The sequence below is a fragment of the Galeopterus variegatus genome, unplaced genomic scaffold (assembly GCF_000696425.1).
Source record: "Galeopterus variegatus unplaced genomic scaffold, G_variegatus-3.0.2 Scaffold3968, whole genome shotgun sequence".
Lineage (NCBI taxonomy): Eukaryota > Metazoa > Chordata > Mammalia > Dermoptera > Cynocephalidae > Galeopterus > Galeopterus variegatus.
The window spans coordinates 55,282-78,197 of NW_007730079.1; the positions used below are offsets into that span (position 1 = coordinate 55,282).

General features: G+C 36.7%; 1 protein-coding gene across 1 annotated transcript in view; it reads right to left on the bottom strand.

Moving 5' to 3' along the window:
- Positions 1 to 22,916, bottom strand: part of SLC15A5 (solute carrier family 15, member 5) — a gene marked incomplete at its 3' end in the record, with an annotated part of 67,180 nt that overhangs the window by 41,203 nt on the left and 3,061 nt on the right. The window contains 3 exon segments of the mRNA XM_008586378.1: positions 8,229 to 8,321; positions 8,324 to 8,397; positions 20,817 to 21,039. Coding sequence (XP_008584600.1) covers positions 8,229 to 8,321; positions 8,324 to 8,397; positions 20,817 to 21,039 — 390 coding nt within the window.

Here is a 22,916-nt window from a genome sequence, read left to right on the forward strand (position 1 = left end):
AAAAAAAAAAACAAAAGACAAAAAAAAAAAAAAAAATAAGGAAACATAACTCCCTCAAAAGAAGGCTAAAATTCTCTGATACTAGACCCCAAACAACAAGAAAACAGTGAATTGCCTAAAGAGGAATTCCAAATGGCAATATTAAGAAAACTCAAAATGACTAATGAAAAGATAGACAGAAATCAAAATGAAATACAAAAGAAAAATCCAGGTCATATATGAGAAATTCAACAAAGAGACAGAAGCAATAAAAAAGAACCAAACAGAAATTCTGGGACTGATGAGTTCCTTCAACAAAATAAAAAGTATAATCAAGACCACAAGCAGTAGGCTAGAACAAGTGGAAGAACTTCTGAACTAGAAGACAGGCTTTTTGAATTAACACAGTTGGACCAAAATAAAAAAAAAAATACAATAAAAAGAAGAAAGGATTTTAAAAAATGAAGAAAACCTACACGATCTTTCTGATAACCTTAAGTGTACATACATCCATATTATGGGTGTACCAAAAGGAGAAGAGAAAGAAAAAGCTTCCCAATTGGGAGAGATACAGTCTCACAGATCAAAGATGTTCAAAGATCCCCAAACAGGTTCACCCCAAAAAGGTCCTCCCTGAGGTCAAATTCTGAAAAGTCGAAGACAAAGAAAGAATTCTAAAAACAGCAAGCGAAAAGCATCAAATTACCTTCAAGGGAATCCCCTTTAGGGCCACAGCAAAATTCTCAAAAGAAACCATACAGCCAGGAAAGAGTGGGATGACATATTCAAAGTACTAAAAGAAAAAAACTGCCAACCAAGAATGCTATATCCAGCAAAGCTTTCCATTAGAAATGAAGGAGAAATAGTGTCTTTCCTAGACAAACAAAAACTGCATGAATTCACCACCACAAGACCAGCCCTTTAACAAATCCTCCAGGTAGTCCTACATCTGGAATCAGAAGAATGATATATATTACCATAAATATATAAGAAAAAATAAAAACTGCTAGAAGAACAGATAAGCAAACAAGAAAGAGAAAGATGTATCTTATCACTATAAAAAAACAGCAAAGAAAATAATAAAAGGGAAAGAAAGCAACAAAAGAAATGAAAAATAACCATAAAAATTAATGAAGTGGCAGGAATAAGGCAACACCTTTCAATAACAATCATGGATGTAAATGGAATAAATGCCCCACTTAAAAGGTAGAGACTGGCTGAATGGATCAAAAAACTAGACCCAACTCTAAGAAACTCACTTCACCAATAAAGACACACATAAACTAATAGTTAATGGATGGAAAAAGATATTCCACACAAATGGAAACCAAAAATGAGTTGCCATACTTATGTCAGATAAAATAAACTTCTAACCAAGAACTAGAAAAAGAGACAAAGAAGGACACTATATAATGATAAAAGGATCAATGCAGCAAGAAGATGTAACAATCATAAATATATATGTACCCAACATCAGAACATACAATATATATTAATCAACTTTTCTTGGATCTAAGGGGAGAGAGAAACTTTAACACAATAATAGTTTCAAACAAATGGACTTGAGAGACATGTAAAGAACATTTCATACAACAACTGCAAAATATACATTCTTCTCATCAGCACATGGATCATTCTCCAGGATAGAACACATGGTAGACCACAAATTAAGTCTCCACAAATTTATAAATATTGACATCATACCAAATATATTGTCATCCCAGTGGAATAAAATTAGAGATTAACAACAAACAAAACTTTGGAAACTATACAAATACATAGAAATTAAACAACATGAACTTGATTGACCAATGGGTCAAAGAAGTAATAAAGCAGAAAATCAAAAAATTCCTTTAATCAAATGAAAATACAAGCACAACTTACCAAAACTTATAAGATATAACAAAAGTAATACTAACAGGGAAGTTTTTTGCAATAAATGTTTACATCAAGAGTAGAAAGACTTCAAATAAACAACCTAATGTTATGCCTCAAAGAACTAGAAAAACAAGAAAAATCCAATCCCAAATTAGTAGATGGAAAGATATAATTAAAATGAGCAGAACAAAATGAAATAGAGACCCCCAAAATGATACAAAAGATCAATGAAACAAAAGTTATTTTTTCAAGATCAACTAAATAGACAAAACATAAGTTAGGCTAACTGAAAAAGGAAGAGAGAAGACCCAAATAACAAAAATTAGAAATGAACAAGGAGACATTACAGCCAATACTACAGAAATACAAAGAATCACTAGAGACTATTACAAACAACTATATGCCAACAAATTTGAAAACCTGGAGGAAATGTATACGTTACTGGGCACATACAAACTATGAAGACTGAACCAAGAAGAAATAGAAAACCTGAACAGACTATTAACAAGCAGCAATATTGAAGCAGTAATCAGCAGTCTCCTAACAAAGAAAAGCCCAGGACCAGAGGGCTTTACTGCCAAATTCTACCAAACCTTTTAAGAGGAATTAATACCAATTCTCATCAAACTATTCCAAAAAATTGAAACAGAGGTCATTCTCCCAAATTCATTCTATGAGGCCAACATCACCCTGATACCAAAACCAGAAAAGGTACAACCAAAAAATAAAACAACAGGCCAATATCTCTGATGAACATAGACACAAAAATACTCAAAAAAATATCAGCAGACAGAATACAGCTATACATCTAACAAATTATACACCATGATCTAATGGGATTCATCCCAGGATGCAAGGATGATTCAACATACACAAGTCAATAAGTGTGAAACACCACATCAACAAAATCAAAGACAAAAACAATATGATTATCTCAATAGAAGCAGAAAAAGCATTTGACAAAATTCAACATCTCTTCATGATAAGGACTCTCAGCAAGTTATGTATAGAAGGAAAGTATCTCAAGACCATAAGAGCCACATATGACAAACCCACTGCTAATACCATCCTGAATGCAGAAAAGCTTTCAGTTTTTCCCCTAAGAATAGTTATAAGACAAGGATGTCCACTCTCACTTTGTTTCCATTTTACATTGGAAGTACTAGCCAGAGAAATCAGGCAAAAGACAGAAATAAAGGACATCCAAATTGGAAAAGACAAAGTCAAACTGTCCCTGTTTGCAGATGACACAATCTTATATCGAGAAAAACCTAAAGACTCTACCAAAAAAACTCTTAGAGATGATAAATGATTTCAGTAAAGTTTCAGGATATGAAATTGACATGCAAAAATCATTATCATTTTTATACTCCAACAATGAACTGGCAGAAAAAGAAATCAAGAAAGCAAGCCCATTTACAATAATTACCAAAAGAATAAAATACTTAAAAATAACCAAGGAGGTAAAAGATCCCTGCAATGAGAACTACAAATCACTGCTGAAAGAAATGAAAGAGGACACAAAAAGATGGAAAGGCATTCTATGCTGTTGGATTGGAAGAATTAACATTGTGAAAATGTCCATACTACCCGAAGTGATCTACAGATTCAGTGCAATCCCCATCAAAACACCAATGACATTCTTTACAGAAAGAGAAAAAACAATCCTAACTTTCATATGGAACAACAAAAGACCCTGAATAACCAAAGCAATTCTGAGTAATAAATAAATAAATCCAGTAGTATAACACTACCTGACTTCAAATTATACCACTAACCTAACGCAACCAGAATGACATGGTATAGGCATAAAAATAGAACTTAGACAAATGGAACAGAATAGAGAACCCAGAAATCAACCCACATACTTTCAGCCAACTGATTTTTGATAAAGGCACCAAGAACATAAATTGGGGAAAAGCCTGCCTCTTCAAGAAATGGTGCTGTGAAAACTAGACATCCACATGTAGAAGAATGAAACTAGATCTGTACCCCTCACCATATACCAAAATCAACTAAAAATGGATTAAACCTTAAATATAAGACCCCAACCTATAAAACTCCTAAAATAAAGCATAGGGGAAATACTTCAGGAAGTAGGACTGGGCAAGATTCCGTGAATATGACACTGAAAGCACAGACAACAGAAGAAAAAAATATACAAATGGGATTATATCAAACTAAAAAGCTTCTGCATAGCAAAAGAAATAATTAACAGAGCAAAAGAAAACATACAGAATGAGAGGAGAAAATTTTGCAAACTCTGCACCTGACAAGGGATTAATGTTGAGAATATACAAGGAACTTAAGCAACTTAACAGTAAAAATGTAAGCTGATTTAAAAATGGGCAAAGGAGCTAAATAGGCAATTCTCAAAGGAAGATGCAAAAATGGCCAACAGACACATGAAAACATGTTCAATATCACTAAGCATCAGGAAAATGCAAATCAAAACAACATTGAGATGTCATCTCACCTGAGTTAGACTGGCCAGTATAAAAAAGAGAATTAGAAATGCTGACAGGAGGGCCGGCCCGGTGGCGCACTGGAGAGTGCGCCACTTGGGAGCGCGGCGGCACTCCCGCTGAGGGTTCGGATCCCATGTGGAGACCGGTTCCCGCTCACTGGCTGAGCGCGGTGCAGGCACAACACCGAGGGTTGCGATCCCGTTGCCGGTCAGTAAAAAAGACAAAAAGGAAAAAAAGAAATGCTGATAGGGATGCTGAGAAAGGGGAACCCTCCTATGCTGTTGATGGGACTGTAAATTGGAGCAACCATTATGGAAAATGTAAGGAGGTTCCTCAAACAACTACAGAGAGAACCAATAATTCCACTGCTGGGTACATATACAATGGAATGAAAAGCATTATGTCAAAGGGCACTTGCACTTCCATGTTTACTGCAGCTCTATTTACAGTAGCTAAGAGTTGGAATCAACCTAAATGACTATCGAAGGATGACTGGATAAGGAAAATGTGGTATATATACACAATGGAATACTACTTTGCCATAAAAAAGAATGAAATTCTGCCTTTACAGCAGCATGGATGAGCTTGGAGAAAATCATGCCAAATGAAACAAGCCAGGAATAGAAAGAGAAATACCACATGTCCTCACTCATAAGTGGAAACAAAAGAATGAAAGAAAGAAGAGAGAGAGAGAGAGAGAGAGAGAGAGAGAGAGAGAGAGAGAGAGAGAACAACCACAATAATACATTGAATATTCATAAGGAGAGAACAGAACTATGGTTACTAGAGGTGGAAAAGGAAAGGGGAGGGGAGTTTGCAAGATATTAGTTAATGGACACAAGGAATGATTACATTTCGTGATGATGAACATGATAATTATCATGATTTGATCATCACACATTATGCACAGGTATTGATATTCTACACTGTACCCCACAAATATGTATAATCAATTATGTCTCAACAAAAAATAAAATAAAATAAAAATCTACCCTAAAGATATGAGAGAAGTTCAAAAAGTTTGTGGAAAAGTGGAATTAAAAGATACCAGTAAAAAATACAATCTCTATTTCTTAACATACGCTCTATCAAGTTCAAGACACTTTTTAAAGTGGTGATACCAGCCATGTAGTTCATCTGTAAAGATCTGAGGGTCCCGGGAATTTAACCTTGTCAATTAAGTCCTTTTTAAGTTATTAACTGAAGAAAAATGGGTTCCCTTTAAAGATCTTTTTAAGATTATGAACAAAAAGAAATCACAAGGAGTCAAATCAGGACTGGAATATAGATGACACCCCATCACAAAATTGCCTTTGTTTGATGAAATGAGTGAGCAGGTACCTTGTTGTGGTGGAGAAGGACTCTCTGTTGAAGCTTTCCTGGGCTTTTTTCTGTTGAAGCTTTGGCTAACTTTCTCAAATCTAATTTCTCTCCTGATAAGCAGGTGTTATTCTTTTGCACCCCCCTCCAACAAGTCAACAAATAAAATGCTTTGAGCATCTCAAAAAACTGTTGCTGTGACCTTCGCGCTTGACTAGTGTTTTTGCTTTGACTGGAACTCTTCCACCTCTTGGTAGCCCTGGCTTTGATTGTACTTTGTCTTCAGGATTGTACTGGCAAAGCCATGTTTCATCACCTCTTACAATTCTTCAAAGAAATGTTCCAGGGTCTTTATTCCACTTGTTTTAATTTCCATTGAAAGTTCTGCTCTTTCTGCAGCTGATTTGGGCACACCAGTGTGGCACCCATTGAGTGGAAAGTGTTCCCAGCTTTCATTTTTCAGCCAGTTGAGATGTCTATGGTGTTAGCTATTGTTTCTGTGGTTAATCATTGGTCTTATTCAATTAGACATGAACAAGATTAATTTTTTCATCAAAAAGTGATGTGGATGGTTTGCTGCTATAGGCTTTGTCTTCAATATCATGTTGTCTTTTCTTAAAACAAGTTATACATTTGTAAACTGCTGATTTCTTTGGGGCATTGTCCTTATGAACTTTTCATAAAGGATCAATGATTTCACCATTATTCCATCTGAGTTTCACCATAAATTTGATGTCTCTTCTTGCTTCAGTTTTAGCAGAATTCATGTTGGTCTGATAGGGGCCCTATTCAAATTGACATCCTTCCTTGTACCTCAAGCTAGATCCTGTTTAAACATGTCGTAACAGTTAGTATGAGTTTATTTTGGCTCAAAAAATTTTGGAAATACATGCATAGTTTTTTCTTCATTTGCATTTTCCATGAACTTTTTGATGACCCTTTGTATACTGGCAAAAAAAAAAAAAAATGCACCAAGATCTTCATTAGAAACTACTTAACACGGCAAATGTGAAGAAACACTCCAAATGTTTGTCAATATTGGACTGATAAAAAAAAAGGTTGATTACACGGTGAAGCACTATGCAGCTAAAAAAGGATCAAGGAATTTTTTATATACAATTATAAAGTAATCCCCAGGCTATATTAAGGTAAAAAAAAAGCAGGTGAGAAAAGTGCAAATGATATGTCACTACTTATGTAAGTAGGTAGGTAAATACACACACATACAAATGCATATACACACACGTAACTTTAATATTTCCTTTATTAAAAAAAGAAAGGATTATCCATTAAAAAGGAAGGAAGCAATCAAAGACAGCAAGAGGCTCGTCTGAAGATCTCAGGCACCAACACGAAGAGGATCTCACTGTCCGAATATGAAAAGTTTTAAGCATCACTAAGTGTAGTAGATTGAAGAATCACATTGAAATGTTTAAGTCCATGAATTCATAATAATAGTTAAAAAAAAAGTAATGTCACCTTAGTGGGATGTCAAAGTTCAACTCATTAATTTGAAAACCTATAGATAAAAGAATTAAAACTTCATCTTCTTTTTCTTAAACTATATTTCTGTGTAACTAAATAGTTTATAAGGAGACATTTGTCTTTATAGAATTGCTTTTAGCTAATCAAAGAGGAAGAAATATTGAATATTTCCACTGTGCAATACCCAATGGAATCGTGGATTTAGATTAAAATCATTGATGAGTGGTTACACTGCAAAAACAAAAAACATTACACCTCTTCATTGAAGTACATAATGTCATTTATGAAGGAGTTTTTCCAACCCCTCCCCCCCAAAAACATACACACACACACAAAACGAAATCTTATCGATATCTAGGTCTATTAGAAAATTTACAGAAAATACAGAGGAGAAAAAGTTGTTTTATGCCACGATGTGGACGTAATAAGAAAAATCCTGATTATAAAAAATGTTCTATGAAATATTCAGATTTCTTAAAGAATAATAAATTAGAGAGAGAGAGAGATGAAAGTAGAATATGTATGGCTTAAGGGACATAACTGCTGTTTGGAATGTATGGGCCTTATTTAGATTTGATTTCATCAAACTATAAAAATAAACCAAAATAAACAAATTTAAAAAAAGGAAACAATCAGAGAGAGAACAGTGACCAGATACTTGATGGTGTTCAGAAATTCTCTCTTTCCACAAACACATATATGTGTATATGAGTGATACTGGCATTGTGATTATGTTTTTAAAAATGTATTTAACTTTTATGTGTATATATATTAAAATATGTGATAATATGTGAAAAATAAAAGAAAATAGAGATTATGTTCTTGTAGCAACAGAGTTTGCAAGAATATCCACAATCCAAGTTTAATAATTGACAGAATCTTCAAATTCTGTGAGTTGAAAGAAAAGTTATAGGGAATCAAAAAGGAAGGAGATAAGTCAAGAAAACAATAGAAACCAAAAAATTAGNAAGTTTAATAATTGACAGAATCTTCAAATTCTGTGAGTTGAAAGAAAAGTTATAGGGAATCAAAAAGGAAGGAGATAAGTCAAGAAAACAATAGAAACCAAAAAATTAGTGTAAGGTATGATTTACTTACATTTTTGTGGCTGATAGATCAGGTTATAGCGCATCATGTGAAGAGTTACCAGAGCCACTAGCGCAGACATAAAAGGAATAAGTAAAACAAGGCCCAGGCCCCTGAGTGCTGGATGTAAGATATTCCCAGAAAGACAACAGTTGCATTTAGATTCATGAGCCAGTAAAACCTGAGGTATACAGACAGACAAAAATAAAAATTGCCATTGAGTTACTTTAGATATTAATTGCTAATTATAATGCTTTTTTTTCAAATGTAAGCTATGAAATGGTGGCATGCTAGCTGAATCAAACTTTGCAAATATTGTTTATTAGATTTCCTAATAAGTGTACCAGCCGTGTCTTATCAGGTTCATTTTTTGTTTCATTCCTATTTAGAATAGATGTAGAAAGACTGTGTTCTCTTTTATCTTAATCAGGGATTGACAAAAAACATTTTGTATAAAGGGCTGGATAGTAAATATTTTAGGCTTTTCAGGCAACTACTCAACTCTGTGTTGTGTAAAGAAGCCGCAGACAATACCTAATCATTTTAATACTCTTGCTGAATCTGCAAAAGGTTAAATGGTTAAAGAGTTGAATCTTCTCATATATTCTAGTTTTCAAAGTATAGGAAAACACAGAAAGCAGAAATACCCAGGTTTTATACAGATTAGGCATTAAACCAAAGAAATGAGTGACATTTGAATAAAAACTTCAGTTTCTCTTACCAGTGATTAGTATCACAAAAGGGTACTTACTCCAGCAGTCTGGTTTGTGAGTTCTGAGGAAATAATCTCTATCTCTCAACCATTCATCAGGTGTAAATCCTGCTGTTAGAATCCCTTTGCAAAGAAGGGGTTTTAACATTCACTTCAAAAATTTTTATTGAGGTAAAATTAAATACAATAAAATTTACTCATTTAAGTATACAGTTTTTCTATATGTGAGTTTTCGTGTTTAGTTGTGCAAACCAACAGACTTAAGTTTTAATATACTTACATTATCACTAAATTTAAAGGGCTTGCCTGATTAGATCAGGCCCACCCAGGATAACCTCCCCTTTAATTAACTCAAAATCAACTGATTAGGAACCTTAATTACCTCTGCAAAATTCCTTCACCTTTGGTATATAACATAACAAGGGGAGTTATATCCCATCATCTTTGCCATATTCTGTTGGATGGAATCAGGTCACAGGTGTGTACTCACACTCAGGGTGATGGGACTAATGGATCTATACAGAGTGTGATCCATTGGGGGTCATCCTATGGCATGTCCACCAAATCTTCTAACTTCCTTCCTTCCTTCCTTCCTTCCTTCCTTCCTTCCTTCCTTCCTTCCTTCCTCTCCCTCTCTCTCTTTCTTCTTTTTTTCCTCTAAGTGAAAGAAGTAAAGTCAACAGGTAAGACTGTCTATGGAAATGGGTTCTTAAAGGTCTGAGAAGAAAGGAAAGGTTTAGAAACAGTCATCTAAAGGAGAAGGAAAGAGATTGCATACTTGCCAGATCTTTGGTGATCATGAACTTAATGTGAACATAGTCAGCATGATTTTGCTTTTTTCTCCAGACTTGTTCAGCTGTGTGGGTACAAGAACGGAATAGGTGGAGAGTTGAATTTTAACCAGAATTGTTTCCTCCATCACACAGGAGGGTACAAGAAAGTGAGGTGAGGGGAGAGAGGAATGGAAGAGATGAAATTAGATTGTTAATTAATTGAAGAATTGTCCCAACTTATACCATCTTATTCCATTTGCGGGTTGGGGGTGGAGGTGAGCTCCCTGCTGTGTCCAGCTGACACAACCCAGGCAGGCGAGTTAGAATACTACCTGTTTCTGCTGGGCAGGGGATGGAAGGTCAACTCCTGGCTTGGTCCCACCACCACCACCTTGGCTGGGAATCAGAGTGTCCCTGCCTGCCCTGTATCTGCTGGTGTTTGTGTGTAAATCCTGCTCATCTCTGCTGAAACTGTGGGGCCCGTGGGGGAGTGGGGGAGAGGACAGGGGAGGGATAGTTTTTCCATAGTGTTTGGGCAGAGAAGGGCATTTATTGTCAAAACGATTATCTTCTTTGTTAGGGTACCCTTTTCCTAGTAGTTTGGCTAAAGGGAGCAGGATTTTCTTGGAGTGTCCTGTTCTCTCCCCTTACCCTGGCTCTTGTCTCTGTCTATCCTTTTCGGTGGTTCCAGGTTCCAGGCTTCTCCACTGTCCTCAATGAGAGCAAAAAGAAAACGCAGGAAATTCATTGCTGTCCGTCCTCAAGTTCCAAGGTTCCTAGTCAGTGTCTTCTTTCCACCTTCAGAATCTCCCCATGTTTGTTTGTTGTGTTATGTCCCGGGTATTTTTTAGATGTAAGAGGAAGGACCTGGAAGAAATGGGACTACTCTTTCTTGGCCAATACTAGAAATCCACCATTTTTTAAAATTGGCTAGTTTGTCTTCCTATTATTGATACGTAAAAGTTCCTTATGTATTTTTTTTTTTTTTTTTTTTTTTTTGGTCTCTTGTCTTTTTCCGTGTCCGGCAACGGATCGCAACCCTCAGTGTTGCCCCCGTACCGGACCAGGGACCGGCAACGGGATCGCAACCCTCGGTGTTGCTCCCGCGCCTCGCTCAGCCAGTGAGCGGGAACCGGTCTGTATGTGGGATCCGAACCCTCGGGCGGGAGCGCCGCCGCGCTTCCCAAGCGGCGCACTATCCAGTGCGCCACCGGGCCAGCCCTCCTTATGTATTTTGGATGCATGTCTTTTGTTGGGTATTTCTTATTTTCTGTGGCTTGCCTTTTCATTTTTTCAATGATGTTTTTTGATAAACAAGTTTTCAATTTTAATAAATTTCAATTTAACAACTTTTAAAATTATTAGTTCATGATTTTTGTCTTATGTATTCTTTAATACTTTCTAAGCCTAGGTCACAAGTATTTTTCCCTATGACATTTTTAAGTTTTATGGTTTTAGATTTTATATAAGGTCAATGATTCACTTTGAATTAATCTTTCAGTATGGTGTCATAGGTAATTTTTTCCGGAATAAACATTCAGTTATTTTTAGCACAATTTGTTGAAAAAATAATCTTTTCTTCATTGATTTTCGGGAGGTTTGTTTAAAATCAATATACCACGTAAATGTGGGTCTATTTTCTGAGTCTCCATTTTGTTTCACTAATCTATCCTTATGCCAATATCATATTGTATTAATTACTGTTTCATTTTTTTCTTGTTTTTTAAAAAACAGCTTTATTGAGATGTAACTGAGATACAATCAACTGCATGTGTTTAAAGTGTACAATTTGATAAGTTTTGAATATGTATGCACCCATGATATCATTACCGCATTCAAGACAATGATCATATACATAACTTCTAAAAGTTTTCTCATGTACCTTTGGAATTCTTTCCTCTTGCTCCTTCTTACCACCTTCTTCCCATTTCCAGGCAACCAGTGATCTTTTTCTTTTTTTTTCCTGTCACTATAAATTAGTTTGCAATTCATAGAATTTTTTTTGTGTGAATTGAATTATCCATATCTATATCTTTTTATTTGGTTTCCTTTACTTAGCATAATTATTTTGAGATCCACCTATGTTGTTTTCATCAGTAGTTCATTCCTTTTTACTGCCAAGTAGTATTCCGTTATGTAAATATAACTTTATTTATTATCCATTTATATGTTAATATATATTTTTCCCAGTTTACGACTATTACAGATTATTATGTTATGAACATTCATGTATGTCTTTGTATAAACGTAGGCACTCATTTTTCCTATGTAAAAATCTAGGAGTGGAATGGCTGGGTTATATGGTAGATGTATATTTAACACTTTAAGAAATTTCCAAATGCTTTTCGAGTAGTTGTAACATTTCACATGACCATCCGTGTGTGTGAAAGTTCTAATCCCTCCACATCTTGGTTGACTCCTGCTATGGTAGATGTGTATTAGTATGTAATTGTGATTTTATTTTGCATTTCCCTAATGACTAATCTAATGTCCATAGATTTGTTCTCTCCATCTAATACATAAACTGTTCCTCTGTTCGTCTGTTGCCTAGATGATCTGTCCAGTACTGAGATGGCTGTGACCAACTCCTCCCCTGTTATCATAAATCAGATGCTTCTTCTATTACTCTGGAGTGTGCTTTGTGAAGAGAGAGGACCTTTTCTTCTTCTCCTTTTTTTTTTGTTTGTTTTATGCTGGTGCCTCTCCTTGTGTCAGTGCAGTTGAGAGTCTGATGTGCCATCTGCATGGTGGCTGTGACTGCTGCTATAGAGATTGGCCACTTTAGTGGCAGCCATGGCAATTGAGGTGGCTATGGTGGGCTACCTGCATGGAAATTGTGTTTTTGGAGTGCTCTTTACGTGGTTGCAGCTGGGTTCTGCTTCCCCTGGCTCCATGCATCAGGATCCCAGTGGGGCCCCGGGATAGAGGTGGCAACTTGCCTAGTTGAGGCTGAGTTTGGCTTCCCCCGACTCCATGCCTCATTCTAAGATGTTGTTGTGGAGCAGTTATGGGGGAGAAAGAGAAGGGAAGGGGGAGGGGAAATAGGGTGAGAAGATCAGGAAAGAGAGAGAGTGTGATTGAGGCCCGTTGCACCCCCTCATCCTGGCAGGGGAGATCAGGGGGCTTCCAGTGGCAGCTGGGTAGTCTTTGGGCTGGTTGCAGATGTTGGGGGGGCATGGCGGAGGCCCTCGGCCCTTCCCCCTCCCTGGCTTGGAGGCCCAGGTGGCTTCCAGTCCTTCTAGGTTTTACAGGTGTTCTTTGGTGGTGTTAGACATTTACTGGTTAGTATCAAACTTTGTCTCTGATCTGTGGGTATTTTGTTTTTTCTTTCAGTTCTGAGTTGGATTATTTGCTGTTCCCACCACTTATACTCTGCACTGGAACTAATCACTGTCCTTTGCTTACTTCCAAAATGTAGGAACTTCTTGTGGTGACCAGCATTTGAGCCATGTGGTCGAGCTAAACTGCTTCATTGCTGCTGATTCCTAAGAAAGGCTTTTTGTACAACTCAGTTTTTAATAGTTGACCTTGGATATACTTCTGGGTCTTGTGAGGTCTGGTGCAGCTGGGTTCTGTGGAAACTCTGGTCTGGGCCTGAGTCTTTTCAGCAAATTGCACCCCCTGCAGTTCTATATTCCTGACCAGTCTCCACCGAGTGGACCTGTGCTGATTGGGGGACAGATCAGCTGTCCTTGCTGTGCACCAGTGTGCCCCTGGTGGCCAGTCTCCCCTATCCCCCACACTCCAAACACTTGCCATAGGATGGGCCATGCACTGGTACCTTATGATGACTCATCAGCTTCTGAATTGTTCCTTTTTTCTGTTGCTGTGGTCCCTCACACCTATGTGGGTCCATGGGAACTCTGTTAGTGGTCTTGCTGGCCTGGGGGCAACCAAGGTCCTCTTCTCCCCTGCTGCCTCCAAGCAACTTCATACAAAGGGCACAGCAGCAGCTTTTGCCAGCTCCTGCTCTGTGCACTCAGCAGGGTCAGGCTTGAAGCAGCTGGGGCTCGAAATATTGGGAGCGATCCTTTCTCTCATGGTGGCTTCTCCTGCCTTCACGAACTCTGTAGATCTTTCCGCCTCTTTGCCTGAGCTCTAGCAGCCCCAGCTTGGCTGTCATTGCTGCTTAATAGTTGTAAATTGGTTGATTTGTGGGAGAGTGTGATACTGGGGACCGTCTATTCTACCAGCTTAATAGGAAGCTTTAATTGTGTCTTTTGAAGAGCCGAAATCCTTAATTTTGATGAAGTCTAATAACGAATGTTTTTCTTTCACAAATTATGCTTTTAAGTTGTTTCTAAGAAACCTTTGCCTAACCCAAGGTCACAAAAGTTTTCTCCCTCTTTTTCAGAGAAAAAAATCAGAGTCTTAGAGCACTGAAATGACTCATCTAAATTCACACAGCTCATTTGTAGCAGACCATGAGCAGAAGCCACCTGTCCCGGTGCAGCCTCTAAGTAGGGGCTACCTGGACTAGATGTCATGTTCTTTCTCCTTCCCAGATCTTTGCAGTGATCAATTTCACAACACTACAATTTCCTTATTAATCCAGGCTTTTGCATTTGAAATTGTCTTTCATTCATCCCTCCATCATGTTTTATATATGATTAATTATTAATATTGTCCTTCTTTGGAATGGTCAGAAGACCTGACTTTGAGTCTCAACTCTGATAACGATCTGTGATCTTATGCTTTTTGGAATTCAGGGTAATTTTTAAAATGGAGATCACACGTTCTGAATGAGGTTTTTGTAAGAATTGAATGAAGAACACAGACTGTAGCTGTATAGTGCTAAGCAAATATTGCTACTGTTAATTTTTCTTCAATCCTGTTTTCAGAAACAAATACCACAGTAGGTTGGAGCATAGTGAGCACGGGATAAAATGTTGGAAACAAAGATCGAGCAGATAAGTGTGGTCCAGATCATTTAGGGTCTTGAAATCCACAGTAAGGTGTTCAGATTTCATTCTCAGTGCATTGGGAAGCCATTTGGAGGGAATTGAGCAGGAGGCTGATATGATCTGATTTTAAATGGAAATAGAAGAAGAAAGGTTATTGTGTCAGCTCTATGAACTATAGATGGTGCATGGTAAAGAGACCAGTCACAGCTCACGTAAGAGTCAGGATGAGCTTAGAGCAGACCGGACCAGGGTGGTAGCCAAGGAAAGAGATAGAAGTGGATAGATATGTGATACATGTTTAAAGAGGAGACATGTCAAATCAGGCATCTTCTCACTGTCTCAGAACCACATCTACTCATTTTTGTCTTCATAACTTTTCATGTTCCATGGCTTGCCTTGTCTCACTTTCAAAGTCCCATATCAAGCCTCTTTTCCTTCATTTGATACTCTCTTGAATATTTGACTTGTTCTCATCTTTGAACTTCTCAAGTAAATATTAATTCTTCAATTATTTAATTTTTTTCCAATTTTGCTTCTCATTTATACATTGTCGAGCTCCCAATGGCAACACCTTATTCTTTATCTCCACTTCTCTATCTCGATGGGATCTAGCACAGTACTAGGTCCACAATAAATGCACAGCAAACAACAAATTGATTAATAATCACCTTATAAAAATCAATCAATCAAACACAACCAAAACCAAAACAAAATCCTCTCCATAATCACCTAGAAAAGTAATAGAATGTCAAACATAGTCATGCTGAGCAAACCGAATTACTGTAATCCACTAATAGAAATTTATTTATCACAGGATAGGTTCGGTATAAAGTTAGAGTTTTCTAGGACAATTGGGTAGAGTCTCTAGGCTCAGCCTCAGCTTATTCTTTCATCCGTTGCAAACTGTATGCTTTAATTGTGGCTGTAGTGACTGAGAGATGCTGGAGCTGAAAGCAACGTTACAGTTCTTTCAATTTTTAGGAAACCCTTTTTCTAATGTTAAGCATTGTCGAGAAAATCCAAGAAGACACTGTGTGACTCTTCAGTATACCACATGGTGATGTAAACTGAATTGCTCTAAAGAGGGTCAAGGAAAATTACAATTATTCCAAGACTTAAATCTCATGAAAGGTAGTTAGAATCCGAAGAATTATAGCGCTGAATGTCTATGTTTAAAAAGAGATTTCACATAAAGTACTAAATGTATTTTAACAAATGTCACCTAATCTATTTGATTGTGTAATTTTCTGAAAGAATTACCTAGTATAGGCATGTTTTATATATGTCTTTGTTGATCCATGGACAGGACAAGCTATAGATAATGAAGGGTGAAATTGTATATGTATTATCTGTTAAAAAATAAAAGAAATAAAAATCCACAATCTTCAAACTTACCATTAAGAACCCTTTCACCTCATAGCTCACTAGCAAATTGAATATATAAAGCACCTCTCACACAGAAAGTCAGAGAGCAAAGCACTAGAGCAAAACAAATACCAGTGATTAAGGAAAATTGAAAGCAGCAGTAAAAATATGTTTCTTTAGTCTACTTTTAAATACAGACTGGGAACTGCAAATATCTGGGAGTATATATAAGTGGTAATTTTTTTTGTCATTATGATTCTATGGTGTTGAATGAAAATAAGAAAAAAAATTTTGTTGCAAAACTCAGAAATCCTTTCAAGATTATTTTAAATATTCACTTAATTTATTTAGTAATAATTTTAAAGTCACTCAAATATTTTGTCATTTCTTAGACTGGCCAATTTTGACATGCTTCAGATTTATTTTAAATGATTTTAAGAGAAATGATTTAAAATGGGCTTTCCTAACCTGAGAAGGTATCAAAGAGGGGAGCCAAACCTTCTGCAAGTTTCAGTCTTTATAGCATTAGTGGACAATTTAAAGACTCTAGGGAGTATTTCATTCTGAATTGAATAATACTGAGATAATTCACCAGGGGATTTATGATTCTTCAATGGGATAAAGCTAAACTGTTTAGAAGAGTCAGTGAAACACTTAGGTGCTGATTTCATGGTGGATGGCTATTGTCAATCACTGCTTCTTTTAGCATAACCATGGGCCCATTGAAGTACCTCAAAGAATATTCTGGCAGCCATGTATTTGGAGAAAGAAGGAGCAAATAGAAATTTTATAGTTCTTCCTTTTTATCTGTAAATTTTTTCAGCAGAGTTGTTAAAGAAAAGGCAGTTTAATAAAAGAAGATCATTGATTTTGGTGAAGAAGCAGCAGCATTAAAGAAGTTATATTTTTAATTGAGAAATCTGGGGAAATGCGTCACTCTCTCTTGCTCTCTTTTAACCTGCTTTCATTCCCTTTCTCTGCTTGTTTCTCATTCTGTTGCCATCTCTCCAATTTTAACAGCTGTTTCTGCATATCATTTTCTCATTTCCTGCATTTAAGATCTTTGAACCCCCACATCTTAGAGTTTACTGATGGAAATAAGTCCGAACTCACGTACCTTTTCAAGCTTAAAAGAGACCAAGCAGGGCTTAAGAAAAAACAGGAGGGTTAACATGAGCAGTAAGAAATGGAAGAAATTTTTTTCTTTCTTTTTTCTTTTTTCTTCAATATTCTTTGGTTTCCATGGTTAAATATGTTTGGAGAGGAATTCTGAGTGCATTTCCTGAAAGCTTACATTTTTGGCAAAGGTAAAGAAGGAGGTGGCTGCTGTTATTGAGGTGGGAGGGGAGCATTTTAAAACTTGGCTAGAGCCAGTGCAAAGAGAATTTTGGAAGGTCTAGTGATTTTTTTCAGAGCTATTTATAGGGTACTACTCCTCAGTATTAAATTCAGAGGGTATTTTGAATATTAATAAGATGATTCCATGAACTGCTTGATTTATGTTGTCGGAAGTTGTGATTTTTCGTATAACTTCGTATAATGTATGCTATACGAAGTTATTACGGATCATTTAAGTCTGCCTACGAGGCTAGGGATAAGCCTTATAGGAAGCTTTTTAAGGTAATATTTGAAGGATGAAAAGATTTGGAGGTTATGGGAGAGGGGGCATGTGCAAGAGGGAATAGTATATGCAAAGGCATAAAGGGATGAGAGAATTCAAACTAGTTTGATGTTTCAGGAACGTACATGTATTTTTTGTGGGGGGAGGGACATTGGCTGGTTAGGGGATCTCAACCCCTGACCTTGGTGTTATAACACTGTGCTCTAACCAATTGAGCCAACCCATCAGCCCTGGGAATGTAAGTGTATGAAGGGCAGTGACAGGTAAGAGTTGAAGCTGAACTGAATTACTGCAACAAAATGTTTTATTTATTATAAAAATATGGAAGAACTACTATTATGTGTACAGTATTATGCTCAGTTATGAGAAGATTGAAAAAGAAAAAAGTGCAGTACACATCACATGTTGTGGGTTAAGGTACCTTGGGACTATATTTTTGGAGAATTTGTTCATGCAGTGGTGTTGCTTCTTTAGTGAAATTATATTCTAAAGCCAGCTGGAGAGGTAAAAATTACCAAAATTATTCTGGAATATTTCTTACCCTTAAAGTATAGTATACATGGTTTTGTGTATGTATAGTTTATAATTAAGGTATCTTCTAGTTGTGAGTGGCAAAACGTGCAAATTAGTCTTAAATCAGTCGGTTTTTACCCTGACTATGCAGGTAGATTCACCCGAGGTGCTTTTTAAAAAATGCCAGTGCCCAGGCCCTGACCTTGGATGCTCTGATTTATTTAGCCTAGGGAGAGGGAGTGGGCATAGGTATATTTTAGGTTTCCAGGTGATTTTAATATCTAGTCAGACACTGAGAACCATTGGTTTAAACAATAGAGGGGATTATATTGGTTTTTCAAACTGAAAACATCCAAACATAGGACTTGGTTGCTTAAGTATAACATTAATAAACATGTCAACTTGGAGTTAATTTTCCACGTTACTGCCTGTAATCCAAGAGTTTTTCTTTTAAATAAATTGTATATATAAGATTTAAATTTGTTAATTTAGGGACAAGGACTCTAAGAGAACTGAAAGCTGGAATAGTAAAATTACTAATAGTTTGTGATAATACAGTGAGGCTCAACTGGTCATCACTGCACAATAACCAGAAAAAAACGAGTGTGGGAAACAAATTTCAAGAGTTAAAGTTTCTGGAGATTAGAGATGTTTGAAAGAGTCAACACTATAGATCAAAATGAAATGTGAGATTCTGGAAATAGAGGTTTTTTTTTTTGTCTTTTGTCTTTTGTCTTTTTCCGTGTCCGTCAACGGATCGCAACCCTCAGTGTTGCCCCCGTACCGGACCGGGGACCGGCAACGGGATCGCAACCCTCGGTGTTGCTCCCGCGCCTCGCTCAGCCAGTGAGCGAGAACCGGTCTGTATGTGGGATCCGAACCCTCGGGCGGGAGCGCAACCTGATTTGGCTTTCAAAGAGCTTGCCATCCAGTCTGACTCTTTATATACATTTTTAGATGCTTTAGCCATATTTTTATAAAACATTGCATGATTATTTTTATCAGAGATTTTAATGAAATTAGAAAATAATAAAAAAGAAAATCTAAATGTGTTCATCCTGAATTTGGCCTGGCTCCTCACAGCTGCAGAAATTTATTTTCACCCCATTCCTCATCCCCCTCCCCAAAGCCCTAAAGCACAAACCCATTGGGAGTCCCCTCCATTTCCCAAAGGAAATATTTCATTCATATAATGTCTCCTTTGTAATCAACACCGAGAAATGTCACTTTGATTAAACACAACTCTGAATGACTAAGACCACAGTACAATAAATTCTCCAGAGCTATCTTTCAGAACAACTGATTGCTCTCCAGTCTTAATCCTCCAGAGTCTTATTTAATCAAAATGATGTTGCTAATTAAGGATTAAAACCTCCGAATAGAATAAAAAAGAAAGATTTTTCTTTCTCCTTTGGGCAGGTCAAGGAGGCAGAATTTGCTATAAAGAAGTAAAGAGTTCCTTCCACCTTTGGTAAAACTGCATTGTTCTCTGACATTAGGACTTAATCCAAAATAGGCCTGAATGCTTGTAATGTTAATATAATCAGAGAAAGAAAAAGAGAGAAAGCGAGAAAGAAAAATAAGGGAAGGAAGGAAAAGAGAAAAGAGGAACTGACTAGGATAACTACATATTCGATTTACTCTAAATTTTTTTGTATAGCACTTTTAATATGAATTTTTTGACACATTTTGTCTGATGCTGTCTGTGCATTATTTTTACCCATTGCTAACATTGATGGAAAGACAGAACATTTTAGAAAAACGTTGACAACCCATTTCGCAGAAAAGAGGGAGCAAGAGACTTAATGCATCTCACATCTATTTGACATCCACCGATGAATAACAACAGCAAAAAAGAAGTTTTATATTAACTGCTGAACTACTCTCCTTTAAGATCTAAATTTCAACTTTTTTCTTTAATTTTGATTTAGTAATAGAAATTGGTTTCTTAAAAAACATATAAACTGATAAACTATGTAAGAACTCATTGGAGAGACAAAGATTCACAGAAAGGCAGTTTGGTTTTCATGGAATATAAACTCTTAGGTGTTGGACGTAAAGTGGGTGAAAGAGAGAGGTGCTGGTTGATATTTTAATGAATCATAAAACACTTCACGTTTGTCATCTTCTCTCTGCATTGGCTTGCCTGTGAATTTACAATCCTGTCAAATTAGTCTATTACAATGTAGACATAACAAATACCTATAATGACAGCTACTGTCTTTTGATCACCTACTATGTGCCAAGTTTTTTGCTAGCAATATACATATTATTACCCCTAATCAAACCCCAAAAGAGGTATTATTATCCCCCTTCAGAAATGAAAAACTGAAGTAGCGAATAAATGGCTCTGAAGCGCCGCCACGCTTCCCAAGCGGCGCACTATCCAGTGCACCACCGGGCCGGCCCATCCAAGGCCACATTCTATTCGACATAAGACACCTCACATCTTTCTACTGGGAGGACAAATTTATCAGTGTGTCTGAGGAAGGTGCTGATAAGCTGTATTGGTCTGTATTCGACTCATAAGCTCCCATGATTACTGACTGAATCATCATCACAGACATCATCACATCGTCATTTATCCAGCCCCAATCAGTGACAAAGACTGAACAACTACTATCAACATGGGACCAGAAAGCAAACAATGAGACATCCCAAAGGGAGAGGAATGTCATAAGCCCATTTTCTCCCCTAACCAGTGCTACCTACTAGTTAAAAAAAGATGTTTGTTTCTTTGATCCATATTCCTGAAGGCCGTAAGCACCCAGTGGACAATTGACTGTTCTTATTCCTTCTGTGCCAAGGCGGATGGTCAACAGCGCTACCTAGAACAGCCTGTCCCGCTCCTTTGGAGGTGTGCTGTTCATCACATGGTAAGTGCCTACATAGAAATCTTCCAAGGGAAAAGCAGCCACAGATAACAAAATGGTGCCTGTAGGTAGAGAAAAAAAAGGAGAGTAATATAGCACAGACCAGCTGAATCACCAAATCACATCATAAATAAGGTGTTTCCTCTGACAGTAGCATCATTATGTGATTGTCTTATTAAAATATTTATGTTAATCACTGCAATTTGGAGGATAGCCTAATCTTTCTAAATATGAAAATTCCTTCAATTTGTGTCTTAACTAATGCAGAGTTCTAATTTTTTTTCACCTCCAGCTTGAACTACCTTTTCTTTCAGAATATATAAGCAAGTCATGTCCATTTTAATAAAATTAAAACATTGCAGAAATGTATAAAAACTAAGATGCCTGTATTCCCACCTCCAGAGAAAGCCACTGTTAGAAAAGGTGATTTGTTCTTAATCAATAGAGAGATAGAAAATAGGATGATCACTGACATCTCAGAAGCCTATTAAATAAAAATTTCTAAGAACGTTATAGTGAGAGGACCACACAGCCTCTTTCTTTCTTCTCTATTTCTCTTTCTCTAGTCACACCCTTCTTATTTCTCTCATTTCTCACACAGTGACTGGAGTCTTCTTTGCCACACAAACAAGGATGGGACCGAGCAGTGTGATCCGGGTGATGCAGGTGACAAAAAGTAACAAAGGAGCCTCCCTTCCACCCCGCCGGGACCACACTCAATGACTTCCCGTGTCTAATGAAAATCGCAGTACAGTTCCACGTTTTGGCTAAACTCCTTATATTTTGTGAAACATTTTCATGTACTATATTGTTTCATTTTGGAAAAACTTTGTGATGTCAAGAGTAAATTTTCTTATTCCAATTTTTCAAAGCAAGAAACAGGTTCAGTAAGGTTAAGTGACTTGTCCAATGTTATGGAGCAACCCAGATGTAATTTTCCTCTTCTTTGACTTCCTATCAAGTGGTCATATCACCAATTTTTTGAAATAACATTTTCCTTTATTGGTTTACAAAATTAATATATTCTTACTTCAGAAAATATGGAAAATACAGGAAAACACCCACAATAATACAAAAGGCCCATAATCTCATGACCCGGAGATAACCTTCACCACATGTTATGCTTTTATGAATATATTTTACGTAACAAATTGAGATTACACTGTTTAATATCTTTATATGTTTTTTTTCAACATGATTTCTAGTGATGATGTGAGATTCTATTGGTAATTTGTTTTACAATTCTTTTTCGGTCATTGTCAATGAATACTGCAAAAATATTCTGACACATAAACTTTGTGCATATCTTTGATTATTTCCTTAGCCTAAGTTCTTAGTCAAAGGCATTCATATTTTTATGGCTTTTTAAAACCACTGACAAATGTTCTTTGGAAATGTAACAATTTAATCTTCCACTATCATTGTAGGAGATGGCCTGCATGCATCAATACCAGTTACCGTCATTAACTTTTTTGTCTTGCCAATTTGATTGGTGAAAATGGGCTCTCCAAATTAGTTTTGTTTTCTATTTTTTAATAGAATACAAATGTTAATTGGGCATTAACATTATTTGGGATGCAATTTTTATATAGTTGTTTTACGTGGTTAGTTTTCCCAATTAGACTATAAGATCTTTATAGATAAAAATTGGGTCTAATATGCTCATCTTCCCTACAGTGGCTTTCACGATGTGAAAAATATACACCCTCAATGGTTATTTGCTGATAGATTGATTCACTGCAAGGGTGGGCCCTTTAAATTATTGAGTTTAAAATGTTTCCTTTCAGGTTTAGCCAGATGCGGAATTAACTGTTCTTTCGCTACCACTCAGTCCTTTCCTCTGGAAGTGTGATGCGAGGCCTGGCTAGGCCAAAGGACATCCAGAGAGGATGGGCACAGACATCCTCTCATGCAGCAACTGTTCATTTAAAGACGAAGC